At 39.7% G+C, this 16,139-nt stretch overlaps 1 protein-coding gene across 2 annotated transcripts in view; it reads left to right on the plus strand.

Moving 5' to 3' along the window:
- The window catches only part of PPM1H (protein phosphatase, Mg2+/Mn2+ dependent 1H), a 345,181-nt gene that overhangs the window by 270,315 nt on the left and 58,727 nt on the right, over positions 1-16,139 (plus strand). For both annotated transcript variants that reach the window (XM_056797680.1, XM_016425600.2), the window contains exon 7: positions 13,429-13,492. In XM_056797680.1, the coding sequence (XP_056653658.1) occupies positions 13,429-13,492 (64 nt within the window). The remainder of the gene's footprint in view (positions 1-13,428; positions 13,493-16,139) is intronic.

The raw sequence follows: 16,139 nt of genomic DNA on the forward strand, positions 1-16,139 counted from the left end.
TTTGCCTTCTAGTGGAAAATTAGTAGCAACCACGTCACCTCTCAGCCAGAAATGATCTAATCACATCCTTCCACCTGAATATCCTGTAATGCCATACTTTTGTATACAGCAAATGCCTAGCAGATGCCCAAACTCATGCATACATCTGTATTAGCTAGATTAGCTTGAGACTGCACCCAGGATCTCCCTTTGTCCTCAGTTGCCTTCAGCCTTTCATATTATGTGTGCTTAAACCATAGGAGTTTTGTTTTTTGCTTTTTTGATGGGCCAACCAATTATCCCTAATGACTTGGCTTGGGGAAAGGTCCAGGGTCATTGTAACTCACATTTTCCCACCCAAGAAGAGGGAAATCACTCAAGAATATAAAACACTTTTCACCATTAGGCTTTCCATAGTCTGTGGACATGAGAGTCATATCCATCAGGGGAGTTTAAATGGTATTGATCATAGCACATGAATCTTCTAAGTGCTAATGTGCGTGAAACAGATAATGGAATGTAGGAGTCATTCCCAAAGCTTTCAAATTCCTTCAAAATTGACATTTTTTCCCCTCACCATCATTTAGAAATTTCGTTGTTTCTATATTTGGAGATTGCACTAGTTTGCTCCCTGTTTTAAGGTGTGTGTGTGTATGTGTGTGTATATATATATATATATATATATATATATATATATATATATATATATATATATAATTTCAAAGTTCAGTTTAAGTTATTTTAAGGCTCTTTTCCTAAACTGTGTACATGAGCATTTTGTTTGTATGCGGGTACTTAAGTACAGTAGAATTCCACTAGACAAGCGTGGGGCATGTTGTTCTCGAGCATATATACCCATCATCAAAGCCTGATGAAGAGATCTCCAGCCTGTGCTCCCCTAAGCCATTCAGATTTGATTTAGATTACATTGGATTTTTTGTGCCCTTTTGTTGACTAATATATATTCCTGAGTCTCTGTGAAGAGAACCAGTTTAAATGGCAGTCAGGTAAGTTCATGATGGAAGCTTACCCATGCCATATGAATTGAAGACTAAAGGTCTGTTGCACTGGTATCGTGCATCTTCCCCAAATGAGAATGATGAGAGATGATAATAAGCCCCAGTACCTGCTGAGGGCATGTTACACAGAACAGCCATGAGCTATGTATTTCTCAACTTGTTGGGGGCTGGTGCTAGTTTATAATTGAATTCTATCTCCTCTTGACCTACCTGGCTGCTTGCAGCTTGGTCCAGGTTCATACCCCAGACTATGCATCTTATACAGTCTACCCATCTCCAGCATGTTGAGGTTCCTAATCTCCTTTGGATCACAACTTTTGAATTTAGGAAATGAGTCCCTTTTAAGCAGACATTTAGAGAAGCTACCTACTTTATTAGTTTGAATCTCAAGAGACCTGGATTCAAATTCCAGTTAATCTAATGTTAACAACGGCCCCACTTTACCTTATAGCAAAGAAAGCATTTACAGAAACTGGGAAATGCCATATGAAGATGAGCCGTTGTTATTTGTTGCTAATTAAATGAGACCAGATCTAACAAGATACACAGTCGGCTTACATTCCCTTAAGGAAGTAAAACAGTGGTCCTCCCTACTGGGGCTGTCCCATAAATAGCAGTGCTCTTACTTTTACTTAGTTGCCTGGTTGAGTCTTCTGGACGTGTGCTGTTTGGCAGAGTTGAAGGAGAAGAAGCAATCTCTTGCTTAGCCTCCATTCATTCTCTCCCTGGAAGGTGGTAGTAAGGAGCCTCACCGAATTTAATCAGTAATTTAGCTTTGGTGTTGCCCAGGGAATGGTGGAACACATTATGGTATATGGATGTATTGGAATGCTACTGCACCATAAGAAATGCTGAAAAGGGATGGTTTCACCATGGAAATGTATTCTAAATTAATTCAATAAATAAATAAACTTAAATTCTTTTTAAAAAAATGAAAAGGGATGCTTTCAGAAAAACCTGGGAAGACTTACATACTCTGATGCAAAGAATAATTAGAGGAGGGTGCAGCTCTGTGGCTTAGGGGATTGAGAGCCAGGCCTAATGATGGAAGGGTCCTGGGTTCAAATGTGACCTCAGACAACTTCCTAGTCAGGTGACCCTGAGCAAGTTGCTTAACTCCATTGCCTAACCATTACTGCTCTTTTGCCTTAGAACCAATGCTCAGTACTGATTCTTAGATGGAAGATAAAGTTAAAAAAAAAGAATCAGAGGAACCAGTAAACAATTTATATGATAACCATATAGTAAAGACAAATAGCTTGAAAGAAAGAAGAACTCTAATCAACACCGTGACCAGCCATGATTCTAGAGGCCCCATCCTGCCCCACTCCTTATGAGATGATGGACTTGATGTATAGGCTGAGGTATATACTGGATATAGCCAAGGAGGGAATTTGTTGTATATTTTGTATACTCTTGTATACTTTGTATACTCTATATTTGTATACTCTGTATATTTTGAAGGTTTTTTGTTGTTGTTTTTTCCCCATTGGGGATAGGGAAGTAAGAAGGTGAGATTTTTGTTCATTGAAAAAAAATAGTTTTTTTTAATTAATAATTACAAGAACCTAAAATACTTGCTTGATGTTTGAGACCTATGGTGTGTCTGCTATGAGTTATCTCTCCATCCTTCAGCTCTGGGCAGGCCAAACTCTTGTAACTTTTCTGCTGTAGGAAGATATCAGGTGAAAGGACAGGGCCAAACCAGTATCACAGCACTGTAAATGTCAAGAAGGGAACAGCACTTTAAAGCTTCTATCAGATCTTTCTCACAGTGTCCCTTTGAGAGAGTCTAGTGAAAATATAATTACATGTTAGGAACGGAAGCTTTGAAAGGTTGTATCATCTCCATTCTTGCCTGATCATCCATTGAAGAAGTAGGATTCAAATCCCAGACTCTCATTGCCGAGGCTAATGGACTTTTTGTACTCTACCATGCTGGAATTTAGTTTATGATTCCCTTCCCAAGTGACTGTCTAGGCTCTGTTTGAACACTCCCTGGGATCTGTGGAAGAGGCATGAAGGAAGAATAAATTTCATGCATGCAAGACAGAAAGCTGAGGACATCATCTGTCAATCAAGGTGAACATTCCAAATAGAATGTTCCCAGGAAAGTCAGGTGGGGAGTCAAGCCAGGCTGAAGAGGGAAGAAGCTCTGAACTGGATCAATGTTAGCTTCCGTCCTAAGCTGAAGGACCCTTGGGAGGGCTTCTGGAGCTAGGCTGAGAAGAAATTAACTTTTATTGGTGGCTTAGAGTGTGAAGAACTGATTGTATATTTGAGATTTGAGTTTGAAGGAAGAAGGAAGATTAAACAGTTGTCCTCCCATCTTGACAGACTTGTGTCACAGCTGTGACAGGACTGACATTTCCTAAAATCCTCCTAACCCTCATTATAGATTACGGAAAACCTAATCCCACTCACCTCATCTACCATCCTTGTTCTCCCCAATAAACCTCCTTACTTGAGAAAGAGAACAAGAGTATCTTCTCTAAACCTCACAGTTCACCTTTGAGTTACATAGAAAGGTGGCTGACTAACAGGGGGGAGGGGAAGGGAGGCAGAAGGGAGTGGGTGGAAGCCTGGGAGATGAAGGGTGGAGGGTAGGAAATATCTTGATCTATTAGTCATAAGTAGTGATCAATAAGCAACCCCAGAGTATCCCTTCTAGTAATATCTCTCTATCTCTCAGAAGTATCTCTATCTCCATTACAACTAGGCACCCACAGGTTTCCCCTAGTATCTCTCTAGTCACTGCCAGAGTATCTCAGTTATTACAGCTAGAAATATCTCCTCAGATTATCTCTTTATTACAGATCAAAACTTGGTAAGACAGACTGTTCCATTTTCAGAGTGCTCTGAGAGAAAGTGTTTCCTTAGAGTGAGCTAAAAGCTCTTTTCCTCTAACATCTACCCATTGGTTCTGGTTTTTCCCTCTGGAGTAATATAGATCAGGATTGAGAGAGGTTAAATGCACAGAGTGAATCGCTGAACTGAGAATTCAAATCTAGATCCTTTGACTCCTGAACTCCCTTTACATTATGCCTCTTTGGAGATGGTAATATTCTCTCTCTGTGTCTTTCTCTCCTCTCTTTTCCCTCTTTCTGGTCTTTCTTTTTTCTCTCTCCTCTTTCTCTCTTCTCTCCTCTCTTTTTCTCTCTCCTCTTTCTCCCCCTTTCTCTTTCTGTCTCCCTCTTCCCCCCCTTCTCCCTCTTTCTCCTCTCTGTCTCTCCCCCCTTCTCTCTTTCTTTCTCTCTCTCTCTCTCTCTCTCTCTCTCTCTCTCTCTCTCTCTCTCTCTCTCTCTCTCTCTCTCTCTCTCTCTCTTTCTCTCTCTCTCTCTCTCTCTCTCTCTCTCTCTCTCTTTCTCTCTCTCTCTCTCTCTCTCTCTCTCTCTCTCTCTCTCTCTCTCTCTCACACACACACACACACACACACACACACAGAACAAAAACCTCATTCACCCATTCCTACATGCTAACATCCATGATTCCTTTGACTATTTCTTATATAATTTCCAAGTGTGTGGAGAATTTTCAGGGAGGACTAACACCTCTGGTGTGAGGACTTGCTGTTCATTCACCTTTGATGTCCACCTCTCATTCAGCTCTCACCTGTGGCCCCCAAAAGCTATAGCAGACACAGCAGACACACCCCAATAAAACCAGCTTAGCAAGGTAAGGGTAATTGATAGGCTTCAAAACTGTCAGTGAATATGGGGCATGTCTATCTTGAGCATGCCCAAGAGAATGGGCAGATGAGAACCAATTTGTTCCCACAACTATGAAAGCAGAGGAAACTGGTGTCATGGAGAATTTGGAGCTTGGTCAGACATCAAAGACAACAAGATTGTCTGCTGCATCCCAGGGCATTCCCTGTCATCCTGCCACTGGACTTTGATAAGTATTCACTTACAAGTTAAGACAGCACCCCACAATGTCATTGGTCCTCTTTGAAAATGAAGGACAAATAACCAATATGATTTCCAATCCATTCACCATCGGGACCACCCTTCCTGGTTGTTGCCATTCTTGACTATAGTCACTGTAGTTCCCAATGTGTTCTTACTAGGGTTACTAGGTAGAGGATTATCTCCCATGATCTAAATCATATACTTATCTTGACTGTAAGGGGTAAATTTAGGGGGTTTTCACTGAAATATAAATTTAATTGGTTGGCAGAGATTAATTCAAATCTCAATAAAAATACTCAAGTCAGTTTGGGAATTTTATGGTGATTTAATTAATATAGAGGGAAGGAATTAAGAAGAAAAGAGAAGGAAAAGGGTATAGGATTTCTCCAGCCTAGCCTGAGCCAATGGGGAGTTCAGAGACCTTCCAATCATGAGGCCTCCTCTGAGATTAAGAGCCTCCTAGGAGGATGGTGTTTTAGGAAAGGTAAAGGAAAAAGGAATCAGCCTAAACTCCGAGAGAGCTCAGGGAAGACACCTCACCTGAACTACAGTGTAGTTCTTAGTAGTACTAAGCTTCTCCCAGTATTGTATTAAGGTTGCTCACCACCAAACCTGGACAATAGCTGCAGCCATGCCAAGATGCCAAGATGCCCAGCACGCTGCCACCAGCCACCTCTCCGCCATCAGAGCCAGAGCAACCTCACCTTGAAAAAGAGCCCCGAGAGAGAGGAAGTGACGCAAAATATATAGACTGTTTTTTACATCACTTCCTGCATCTCACATGTACCAATGGTAGCTTAAGCTTGACTTAGGACAGCCCAGGGGGTCTATCAGTTGTTTCTGATTTGTCATTTTCTAGCACATGTCTGTCATAGGCCATCCTTCTCAACACTTAATCCTTAAGTAGGGGTATAGACATTCCCATTTTATTAGACTAATCAGGGTGGAGTAAATCTAAAATTCACATAATGCAACTTGTGATTGCCTTAGCTATCTTAGCAGCCATGCTGTTAACACAATGGAAGATATTTGGGTAAGAAATAAAAGAAGTAAGTTACATGGCGATGGGAGTAGACCACTGACAGTTTCCAGAAGAGAGTAACCAGGATGATTAAACCATGTTACATGAGCAATGCCTAAAGGAAACGAGCAAAAGAAGAATTTTCATGAGGACAAGATAGCTTTTCCAAATATTTGAAGGACTGTAGTGTGGAAGAGAAAAGAGAGTCAGCTCTTTACTTTTAAAAGTGCAGCTAAGAAGAAAAAACGACTGCATTAGCCCTGTCTCACCTGACTTCGGTTTAATATCAGGACAAAATGAGACACTTGCAGATCAGTCAACAGTTAAGAGGTTTACTTTGCCATAGCACAGGTAGAGGCAGTTAACTTCTTCTTCCTACTGAACTGGTCAGTCCATCAAGGGGTAATGGCTCCTGTGGCCATGGCTCATCCACCAAGTAGAAGGGGCCACAACACCACAAGCTTGGACAGTTCTGGGCAATTAGATAACCAGGAAGGCCAGAAGCCACAAGAAACCAAGCCAACAGAGTGTGGCTTAAGTCGTAGTTTTATGCACTGAGCTGTTTGCCCAGACTTCTCTCAAGATGTTAGTATTGATCACTGAATGTTTTAAGCAACATTGATCCTAGAGTGCAATGCCATGCCCAGGTTTGCTTATACACTAGTAGTTCTGTAGTTTCATCAGTGGTGGTTATTTTCTCTGACCATTTGCACGCAACTCTCATCCATGCTTTCCCCTAAATTCACAGTAGAGAACCATCCAACATTTTTGAGTCTCTTAATATTATAGAGACAGTTAGATAACCGGTGGAGCATATGGACCATCCATTGGCTTCCCTCCCTCTTGTCCAACTAAGGCAACTGACTAAAATTTTATGAGTTTTATTAAAAAAAAAAACAAAAGTTAAAAAAGGGAGCCTTGGGACTCAAGAACTCACAAAAAATGATGTTGCTTGGGTGATACCAGCCCAAGAATTCTCTGGGAACAAATATGTTGGACTTTTTCCCCACTCATTCACCCTTGCTCCATATTGAATATTGATTCACTGAGATGAGTAATAGCTGAAAGGCTTATTAATATATATATATATATACATATATATATATAATGACAGAGTATTATTTTCCATGTTTTTTTAATCATCCCACTTAAAAAGGAAACAGAGGCTAAGATGTAATATTTGATGTTGGTAATTAGCTTGTTTTTACATGTGAACTTACCAGTAGAAATTCCCATTTTTCAAAATAAAGTAACATCACATTAGTGTTCTAGAAGTTCTGCTGTGCTCTGAGACTTAATTTGCTTCACCTGGGTTAGGAGTTTATTCAGAATGGAGTTTTCATGAAATTTCAGGACCATTAAAACTACCTTTGGCCTTTCTCTGTGACTCAAAGCATTTTCCAATCCTTAAACTGGTAATCACTTGCCATTGTCTGCTATGTTAAGTCCAAATTCCTTTGCCTGACTTTCCAGGATCTCCATCCCCTGACCTCTTCAGCCTGCTTATGTAACCTTATTTCCCACTACTCCCTAGCACAGCTTTGCAAAGCTATCTACTACTTGAATTAGGCAGGAACTTAAATGCCGTCTAGTATTTAAGTACCTACCTTATTGTACATGAGCCATAAATAATAGTAACATTGCTAAGAGCTAGCATTTATATTCTGTATTAAGGTTTGCAAAGCATTCTACAAATAACTCATCTGAGCCTCACAACAACCCTTCAATGCAACTATATTAGCCCCATTTTATAGATTAGGAAACTGAGACAGCTAGCTTAAATTATTTGCCCAGGGTTACACAGCTAATAAGAGCCCAGGACCAGATTGAAACGTTGGCCTTCCTGACTCCAGATTCAGCTTTCTACTCATTGTACCACCCATTTGAAGAAATTTGCCCCAAATCACAGAACTAGCATTTGTCAAAACTGGACCTTAAACCCAGTTCTCCTATTTCTCATTCTTAACATCATTCCAAGTTACTCTGCTCCAGTAAAGCCAGTCTCCTCCTGTTACCGAATGGACCAAGCCTCTTCAGTAGCAATGCTCATGATATCTTCTTCACTTGGGCTGCCAGATGATCCATTTATCCAAATCATTCCCACCCTTCAAGACCCAGCCAAAGTTCATGTACTCTTGGAAGACTTAATTGACCACCTAGCCCAGCCTTCAATTGTTGGCTCTCTTCTCTAGATTCACAGCAGTAAATCACTGATACAAACAAATAGCCTCATATTTATTGTTATTTAACAATACCAGTCGGGAGTATATCTCTGTGTGTGTGTCTGTGTCCTACACAGGATAGTTGAAGGTTGAGTAAATTAATTTGACTAATTCCTCCTGACTGTATAGCCTGGAAATTCATTCAAACTCTCAGAAATCCTATTTTTTATTAATAAAATAAATAATACATTTTTAAACCCTTACTTTAAACATCTCTAAGACAGAAGGGCAAGGGCTAGACAAATGAGGTTAAGTGACTTGCCCAAAGTCAAACAGCTAGGAAGTGTCTTGAGAATAGATTTGAACCCAGATACCCTTAATTCCATGCCTTACTCTCTATCTACTGTGCCACCTAGCTGCTCCCAATCCCAGAATTATTACAAAAAATTATATTCCTCTAATAAGAGGAAATATAAAAATAAAATAAAAACAGAGAGCCATCTCTTCAAAGACTTGTTGAGTAGCTTCATATGTAATCACAGAAACACCAGCAATTGCCCAGCAATAAGGAGATAGTTAAATAATTGATGGTATATTAATCTAATGGAATACTGGTATGCCATTGGATGAGCAAGAAAAAGGAATACACAGAAACCTGGAAACTAGTGAAATAGTACAAAAAGGAAAAAGCAGAACCAGAGGATTAAAAGACACACAACATCACACTAATTAGATCCATGTGAGAGGAAAAGTAAATTAAAATAAATGAATAAACAAAGAATGCTAATGAGGACTTAGTGAATGACTGAAAAATGGTTAGCAAATGCATTGAAATTAACCTTAAATCATTGCTAAGCAGTGTTAGTAAGTTGCCCTGGTCTTCCATGTTAAATTTTTGATAAAACAGAGATAGAGGATAGGAATTAGACCTGTTAGTTTCATTAGTATAGGGAACTCCCATATGAGGAAACTATCATCTCCCAGTGTAGGTCAGCACTTTCTCTACAACTTGGAATTCTAGAAAGGTCCTTAAAGCTAAGAGATGCTAAATGACTTGCAGTATGCATCAGTGGCTTGACTTAAACTCAGGTCTTGCTGGCCCTGCTTCTCCAGTGACTACACTACCTTGCCTCTCATAAATCTAATAACATTTCATTTGAATGAATAAACCTTGGGACCAGGTCTCCATTCTGAGAGTGGCTAGGGTTCCAATCCCCAAAAAAGATCAAAGAAAGAGACATAGTCCCATATGTACAAAAATGTTCATAGCAGCTCTTTTTTGGATAGGAAAAAATTCCCCCAAATTTCCTCTAAAATGGGGAACTTAGAGAAGTCATTTTCTAAGGTTGTACTAGCTGAGCACATGCTATAATGATATATTGAATGAAGTACAGCCAAACTAAGTTCAAGGCAGAGGAACATCCTCAAAACTTAGCAACCAGTTGATGATGGATTTTTGCCTACAGCAACTCATGGAGACCATCAACTAAATCACATATGATTTGTGGTCTATATCGACAGAAGTTGTCATGTATAGCAGTGAAATACTGAAATATCTTGAGCTGTGTATTATTAGATATGTGGAGGGGGGAGCAAGAGCCTGCATTGTATTCTTGGGTTCAAAACCTATATGGAGTACTAGAATTACATCTTAGAGGGCTCTCCTTAGAGGTGGACTCCCACAATGTTGGAGAACTGAAAGTTCATGAAGGCTAAATAGAGAAATATTGAAGAACTGTCCACTTGGGTAAAAATTGCCCTATGTGATTCTAGATAGGAAAAAGGGCAAATGGGTGGCAGTTACAATTTCAGCTCCATGTAAGGAAAAACTTTTAATAACCAGAACTGTCTGAAAATGGAATCTGTTCCGTTGTTAGATGGCACAGTCAACAAGGAAAAACAGTTAGCAAGCATCATTGTGTGTGCTTACTATGTGCCATAAAATGTGCTAGGTGCTAGAGATAATAATGGGACATTGGTTAAGGTGTTAGACAAGATGACCTGTAATACCTCCTTTGGTAGAATAATAAACTTGCTTGCCCTCCAGGACACATTGTGAAGTCATCATAATAGCTGATGGGAGTTTACTTTTGAGTATTAATGAATGAAGAATTTATTCAGTACTTATGATGTACTTACCATGTACTAAGCACTGTGCCAAGGTATGGAATTCTCAGAGTTCTTGTGCCCAAGGAGCTCATCTTCTAATGGGGGGACGATATATATTCAATAGGAGGATTCAAGCCACAAGTCAAACAGAAAAGCCCAGTGGCTCAGAGAATACGGTAACAAGAAAGACCATTTTCACTGATAAAGCTATATTTTTTTCTGATGCTGAATCACTTAACAGTGTATCATCTTTAGGGTATTTTCCATTGGTAAAAATATCTTTTTCTAATGTCGAGTAATTCAACAATGCCAAAGACTTTGATGGTAAGAACTTTCTTTTCTGGTTCTTCAGGAGCTATAGTTGCCAAGGAGCCGTGGGCTACAAAACCATAACAAATGGTACTAGAGACTAAGTAAGAAGCAGGTCCAGTAGCCTAGTAGGTTTGGATATTCCTGGGATTCTTGGGCAGAGGATACTGGAAGCTTCCACTATAGTCTGAGGGAAGATATTGGTCAAGTTGTGGCAGAGGTGTGACTTGCCTGGCACATATCTCCTTGAATTTCCTCCCTAGGGCACACTGCTGGAAGTTATTAATGACTGGTATCAGTGGCAACATTGGCAGACCTGTCTCTACAAATGTTGCTCCAAGGAGAAACCTGGATGACTGGTAGAATAATGGTGCCTTTGACAGAAATTGGGAAGATTAAAAGAGTGGTGGTTTGGGAGGAAAGGATAATAAATTTTATTTTGAATGTGGTGAGTTTGAGATGTTTCTAGGATATCCGATTTGAAATGTTCAATAGGCAACTGATAATGCTTAAGGACCAATGCTCTGAAGAGTGACCGGGGCTGGATTATAGATCTGGAATTCATTAACAAAGAAATGACCATTAAACCTATAGGAGCTGATGAGTGGAGAGGCAGAAGGAGGGCTAGATTAGAATCTTGATGAATCATCATATCGTAGCACTTTTTTCGCCAGTTTCTGATGTGTAGATTTTCCCAACTTAAGCTCTGTGTAGACTGTTTTCAGTTGTGCGTGGTCATGGAGACCCTCCTCAAATCTGAATCCCAGGTCACCTCTAGATTAACCATTCTTTTCTTCCCACTAGATTAAATGAGATGTCTGTAAAACACTTTGCAAACTATAAAATGCCATATAAAATCAACTGGTGATGATGCTGATAGTGATGTTAATGATGGTGGTAGTAGAGTTTGGAATGTCAGACAATACCTTTTTGCCATTTACTTGATAGAATAATTTAATGATTTTTGAAAATAAAGAAATTAGGCCAAGAGGCTAGTTTGCTAACTTAATTCATTACTTAATTGGCCTTCCCAGCATTTCTTTGAAGCAGTCGTGTCTCCATTTTATAGAAAGAAAAACTTTTGACCAAGTCATTTGGCCAATCATTTACTGATTGAAACTTAAAGGATTCTCATCTCTTGACTTTTACTCCAATTGTTTATCCATCAGACCTTTCTTATACTGAAGGTATTTTCAGTTGTTGTAAGTCTCTGAAAGCATGCATACCTCAGTTCTAGATAGCTCTCTGAACTCCTCCTTTAAAGTTGTATTTTTGAAAACCAAAGAATGGTTTTCTTTTTTCCTTGTCTCAGATGCGGGAAAGATGGCATCTAGGAATGATGATGACAACTCATGAGGAATTGACACTTTTGCACTTGCAGAGAACTTTATATGCGTTCCCTCCCTTGATCCTTGCACCAGCTCTGAGATAGGGCATGCAAACATTATTATTCTCTTTAGCTTTGAGCCTCAGATGAGAAATAAGGCCCAGAGAGTAGGTAACTTTCCCAACATCATCACCACCAGTGGTAGAGCTGGGACTGAGTCCAAGTTCAACATCCTTCTAACTAAAACCTACCACCATTGAGATATAAACTTGCTTTTCTTTCCATCCAATATCTTTCAGAATTATTACAAGCCAAAACAATTTATTCAAATCTCTAATGTCTCAATCAGGCCAGAGCCCACTGAGGACCTACCTCAGGCCCCCCACAGCCCAGATCCCAATGAGGGCCCAGCAGAAATAGGCTGTGGGTAATCTTCTACCACAGTAATCTCTATTATGCAGTTCCTACCAGACACTGGAAACAACACACTGTTGGTAGGAAAGACTGACATTCCCTCCACTCTGTTTACCTCCCCTACTATAAAAAAGCAGAACTCCACTGCATTCCAGTCCTCGGGAATATTACCCATTATATCACTTTAAAAAGTAGGGGTCACGGGTTGCTAGGTAGCTCACTGGGTTCAAATCTGGCCTCAGATACTTCATAGCTGTGTGGCCCTGGGCAAGTCACTTAGCCCCCATTGCCTAGCCCTTAACCACTCTTCTGCCTTGGAACCAATACACAGTATTGATTCTAAGACAGAAGGTGAGGGTTTAAAAAAAAAAAGGAGGGAGTTACAATCTATAGTCCTTCCATTAAGAGAAATAAATCACTAGGCTTTAACATCTAGCTACCCTCCCATTGCTCCCAAAGTACCACCAAACCTCATTATTTACTCTGCTTTTATGCCCTTTTAGACTCTAGGTCCTTTCCTTCAGCACTGCTGCTGTGCCCTTCTAGGTGTGTTGTCTGCCCTAATCAGAATATGAGTTCTTTGAGAGGAGAAACTGTCAGTTTTTCTGTTTCTATCCTCAGCACCTACCACAATCCTCTGAACATAGTAAACACTTAATAAATGCTCTTCTCTTTCCTTCCATTGTTTTCAAGGTCAGGTATACTCTACATATCCATTCTCAAACCACCAAGAAGGGAAGCTTACTTTTGTGTAAACAGCCCCTGAACTGGAAATTGGAACCATTTCACACTCCATCCACCTATGCACTCTCACAGTTTCAGATTAATAGCAGGCAGCCAATTCTTAGTTTTTGTAATTTTATATTTCCTGAAAACCTAATGCTTTGAACAGAAACCTGTGGCTAATTTCAATATAGTCATTTATTTTCTGCAGCAAAATAGCTTTGTTTCACATTTAAATACTTGGCATTTTCCAGCTTGTCCATTTTTTTTTTAAACACACCAGCACAAATCTGTAGATAAAACATTTCCATATAGCAAAGGAGATTGGCAGTATGGTAAAAGGATGGAATCTCTAGGAAAATTGAGTACCTAGCCACCTGTGTCAGGGCAGTGGGTCACTAATTGATTGCAAACCTCTTCTTTTTTTAATGTTGTTTATTCCCCACACACACAGGGCATACAAAACCATTGAGGATGACGACCTGAAGTTTCCACTTATATATGGAGAAGGCAAGAAGGTAGGCATTGTGTATTCCCTGAATTGAAAGGATAAAGAACTCTCTGCTTGCTCCCATTCTGTTTAGTCCAGGGCAGTCCCATGTTTTCCACTCATTATCTCTCTATTTGATCATTTTGACAGCCTGAAAGAATAGTACTTCAACCACAGATCAGCCTCCTCTACTGGGATATGGTTAGTGATGGGTGGAAAATACAATGGATTGAAAATCAGTTTTATGACATTTTATCATTATTGAGTTGGGGTTTGTTTTCTACTTGCAACTATTACCCAAAATGGAATCTGAGACTTTGCTGTAATTAAGCCACAACCAGATTAACTTGAATTAATTATTGATGATGGGCAGGTAGTCAGGGAAGCCTTTGTTAGTAAAACCTAGGTCCTCCTGAGGTAGTTAGGTGGAGGAGGACCTAGTATACCAGTATTGACTCCCCATTAAGGCTCTGCATCTTAAAATGGTTTGGAAACAAAGGACTAGATGTTAAAGTCCTGGGATGAAAGGGGAAGATCTGAGTTCATGCTTCAGTAAGAAACCTGACATCTCAACCAATGTCTCACCTTGAATCAGCATCCTTGAAACAGGCACCAATATGTTTGATCACTGTGTGAAATGTTGGACAAAGCCAGAAGAGATGGCAAATGACCAGAGAAAGTAGAGCTGCATTCAATTAATTCACTAATTCACTAATTCATTAAATTAATTCATTAATTAATTTCAGCAGATATCAGTTCAGTATCTATTCTGTTCTAAGCCCAGTGGTAGGCACTAAAGATACAAAAACTAAAATGAAGTATCTCAGGACTCTGAGAGCTTATAAAAAAATACAGCACTCCCCAAGTAACTATATGCGAAGATTATTCAAGAGGTGAGCAGTCATTAACAACTTGGGAAAGATTGGGGGTTGAGGGGGTGGATGGTGTGGCACTTAGAAAAGGCCATGGGTAGAAAGTGGCACCTGAGCTGAGAACTCTCATCTAGGCAGAATTATATTTTTTAAATGTTCATTTCCTTCCATCGTTATTAATCTTGTTTTAATTTTTTTTTATTTAGAATATTTTTCCATAGTTACATGATTCACGATTCTCCAACACCCCACCCCACTAGTTCATTCCTCTCCCCTCCCAAAGCTGACAAGCATTTCCACTGGGTTATACATGTATCATTGTTCAAAACCTATTTCCATGTTATTCATATTTGCAGTAGAGTGATCTTTCTCAAGAGAATCTCTTTCTTATATAGGGGGTTTTCTCCTATGTCACCTCCCCTAAGTTCTTCCATCTACCAATCACAGTAGACGTTTTCCAAAGGACAACCCATTCTAAAAACACTGCTGGGTTGACTAATCCCTTTAGGAGAAAACCTCTGAGTAAGTCTGAACCAGAGAAAACACAGCTGAGTCGACTAATCCCCTCAAGAGAAAACCTCTGAATAAGTTTTCACCTCTTTGCTCCTGGCAAGTTTACAAGTTGCTCAACCTTTATAGGTACCTAGCATCCCTTTGTATCAATTCTAAAATCAGGCATGGCTCAAAGAACTCCTTGCCTCATTATAAGTATGATTCTAAGTACTTTCATTGTTTAGCAAGGAGTTTTCTCCCCTAAAGCAGTCTTAAGTACGGGTGGAGTAGAGGTCCTCCCATTTCTGATCCTGGTGAGTTCTCACAGTCAAAATGGGGAATGTTCCCAGTAGGGAATTGTTCCAATTGAGAATTCCCCGATGGGGAAATTTTTAACATTCACAAGTCTGAGAAATTTCAAGATTTACATCTTTTAACATCAAAACCCTAATCATGCCCCTATTGAACTACATGATCAATCCTATGTTTTTCTTCTAGGCAAAATTATTTTTAAGCACTTGGGTTTGCTAAGAAAGAAATGAATCAGAGGAAAATGTGGGTTTCATTTTGTTTGTAAGAATTTACAGAATGATCTGGCCTCAGATACTTCCTAGCAGTGTGACCCATGGCAAGTCACTTACCTCCCATTGCCTAGCCCAATACATAGTATTGATTCAGAAGGCAGAAGGAAAGGATTTTTCTTAATTAACTAGAATAATTGAAGAAAGAATTTTTTTTAATGAAAGTAAAGTTCTGAAGAAGAAAATAGAACACGACTGAGAAGAGAAGGTAGGCAACCTCATTCAAGAAGCAAGTTTACCTTTGTCTGCCCAAGTTTCCTCACTTGTAAAATAGAGTTAATAATAGTACCCACCACCCAAGGTTATTGTGAGGATCAAATGAGATAATATTTGTAAAGCATTTAGCACAGGTCCTGCTAGACAATAAGCACTATGTAAATGTTATTACTATTACTTAACTCCATGAAAAATAAAGGGGCATAGTCAGAATGCAGTAACTCCATGAGACAGCAAGAAATGTTGATACAGAGAGGTGGAATCAAGATGGCAGCCTAGAAGGAACAGAAGTTCAGACCTCTAAATACCCTTCCTAACCAATCACAAACTGAATGCTCCCAGAGACTGAAAAACAAACTTAACAACAAGACAGAGCCAAGGAACCCTCCTGCTGGACTTAATTCAAAAGGTATGCCCCCCAAATAGCCAGAATCCAAGAACACTCGGATTTAAGGGGAAGACAGAAGGAAGGTCCCAGGACCCTTCCCCCTTCCCACCCAGAGCGGTGAGACTC

Source organism: Monodelphis domestica, chromosome 5, assembly GCF_027887165.1.
Source record: "Monodelphis domestica isolate mMonDom1 chromosome 5, mMonDom1.pri, whole genome shotgun sequence".
NCBI classification, from domain to species: domain Eukaryota; kingdom Metazoa; phylum Chordata; class Mammalia; order Didelphimorphia; family Didelphidae; genus Monodelphis; species Monodelphis domestica.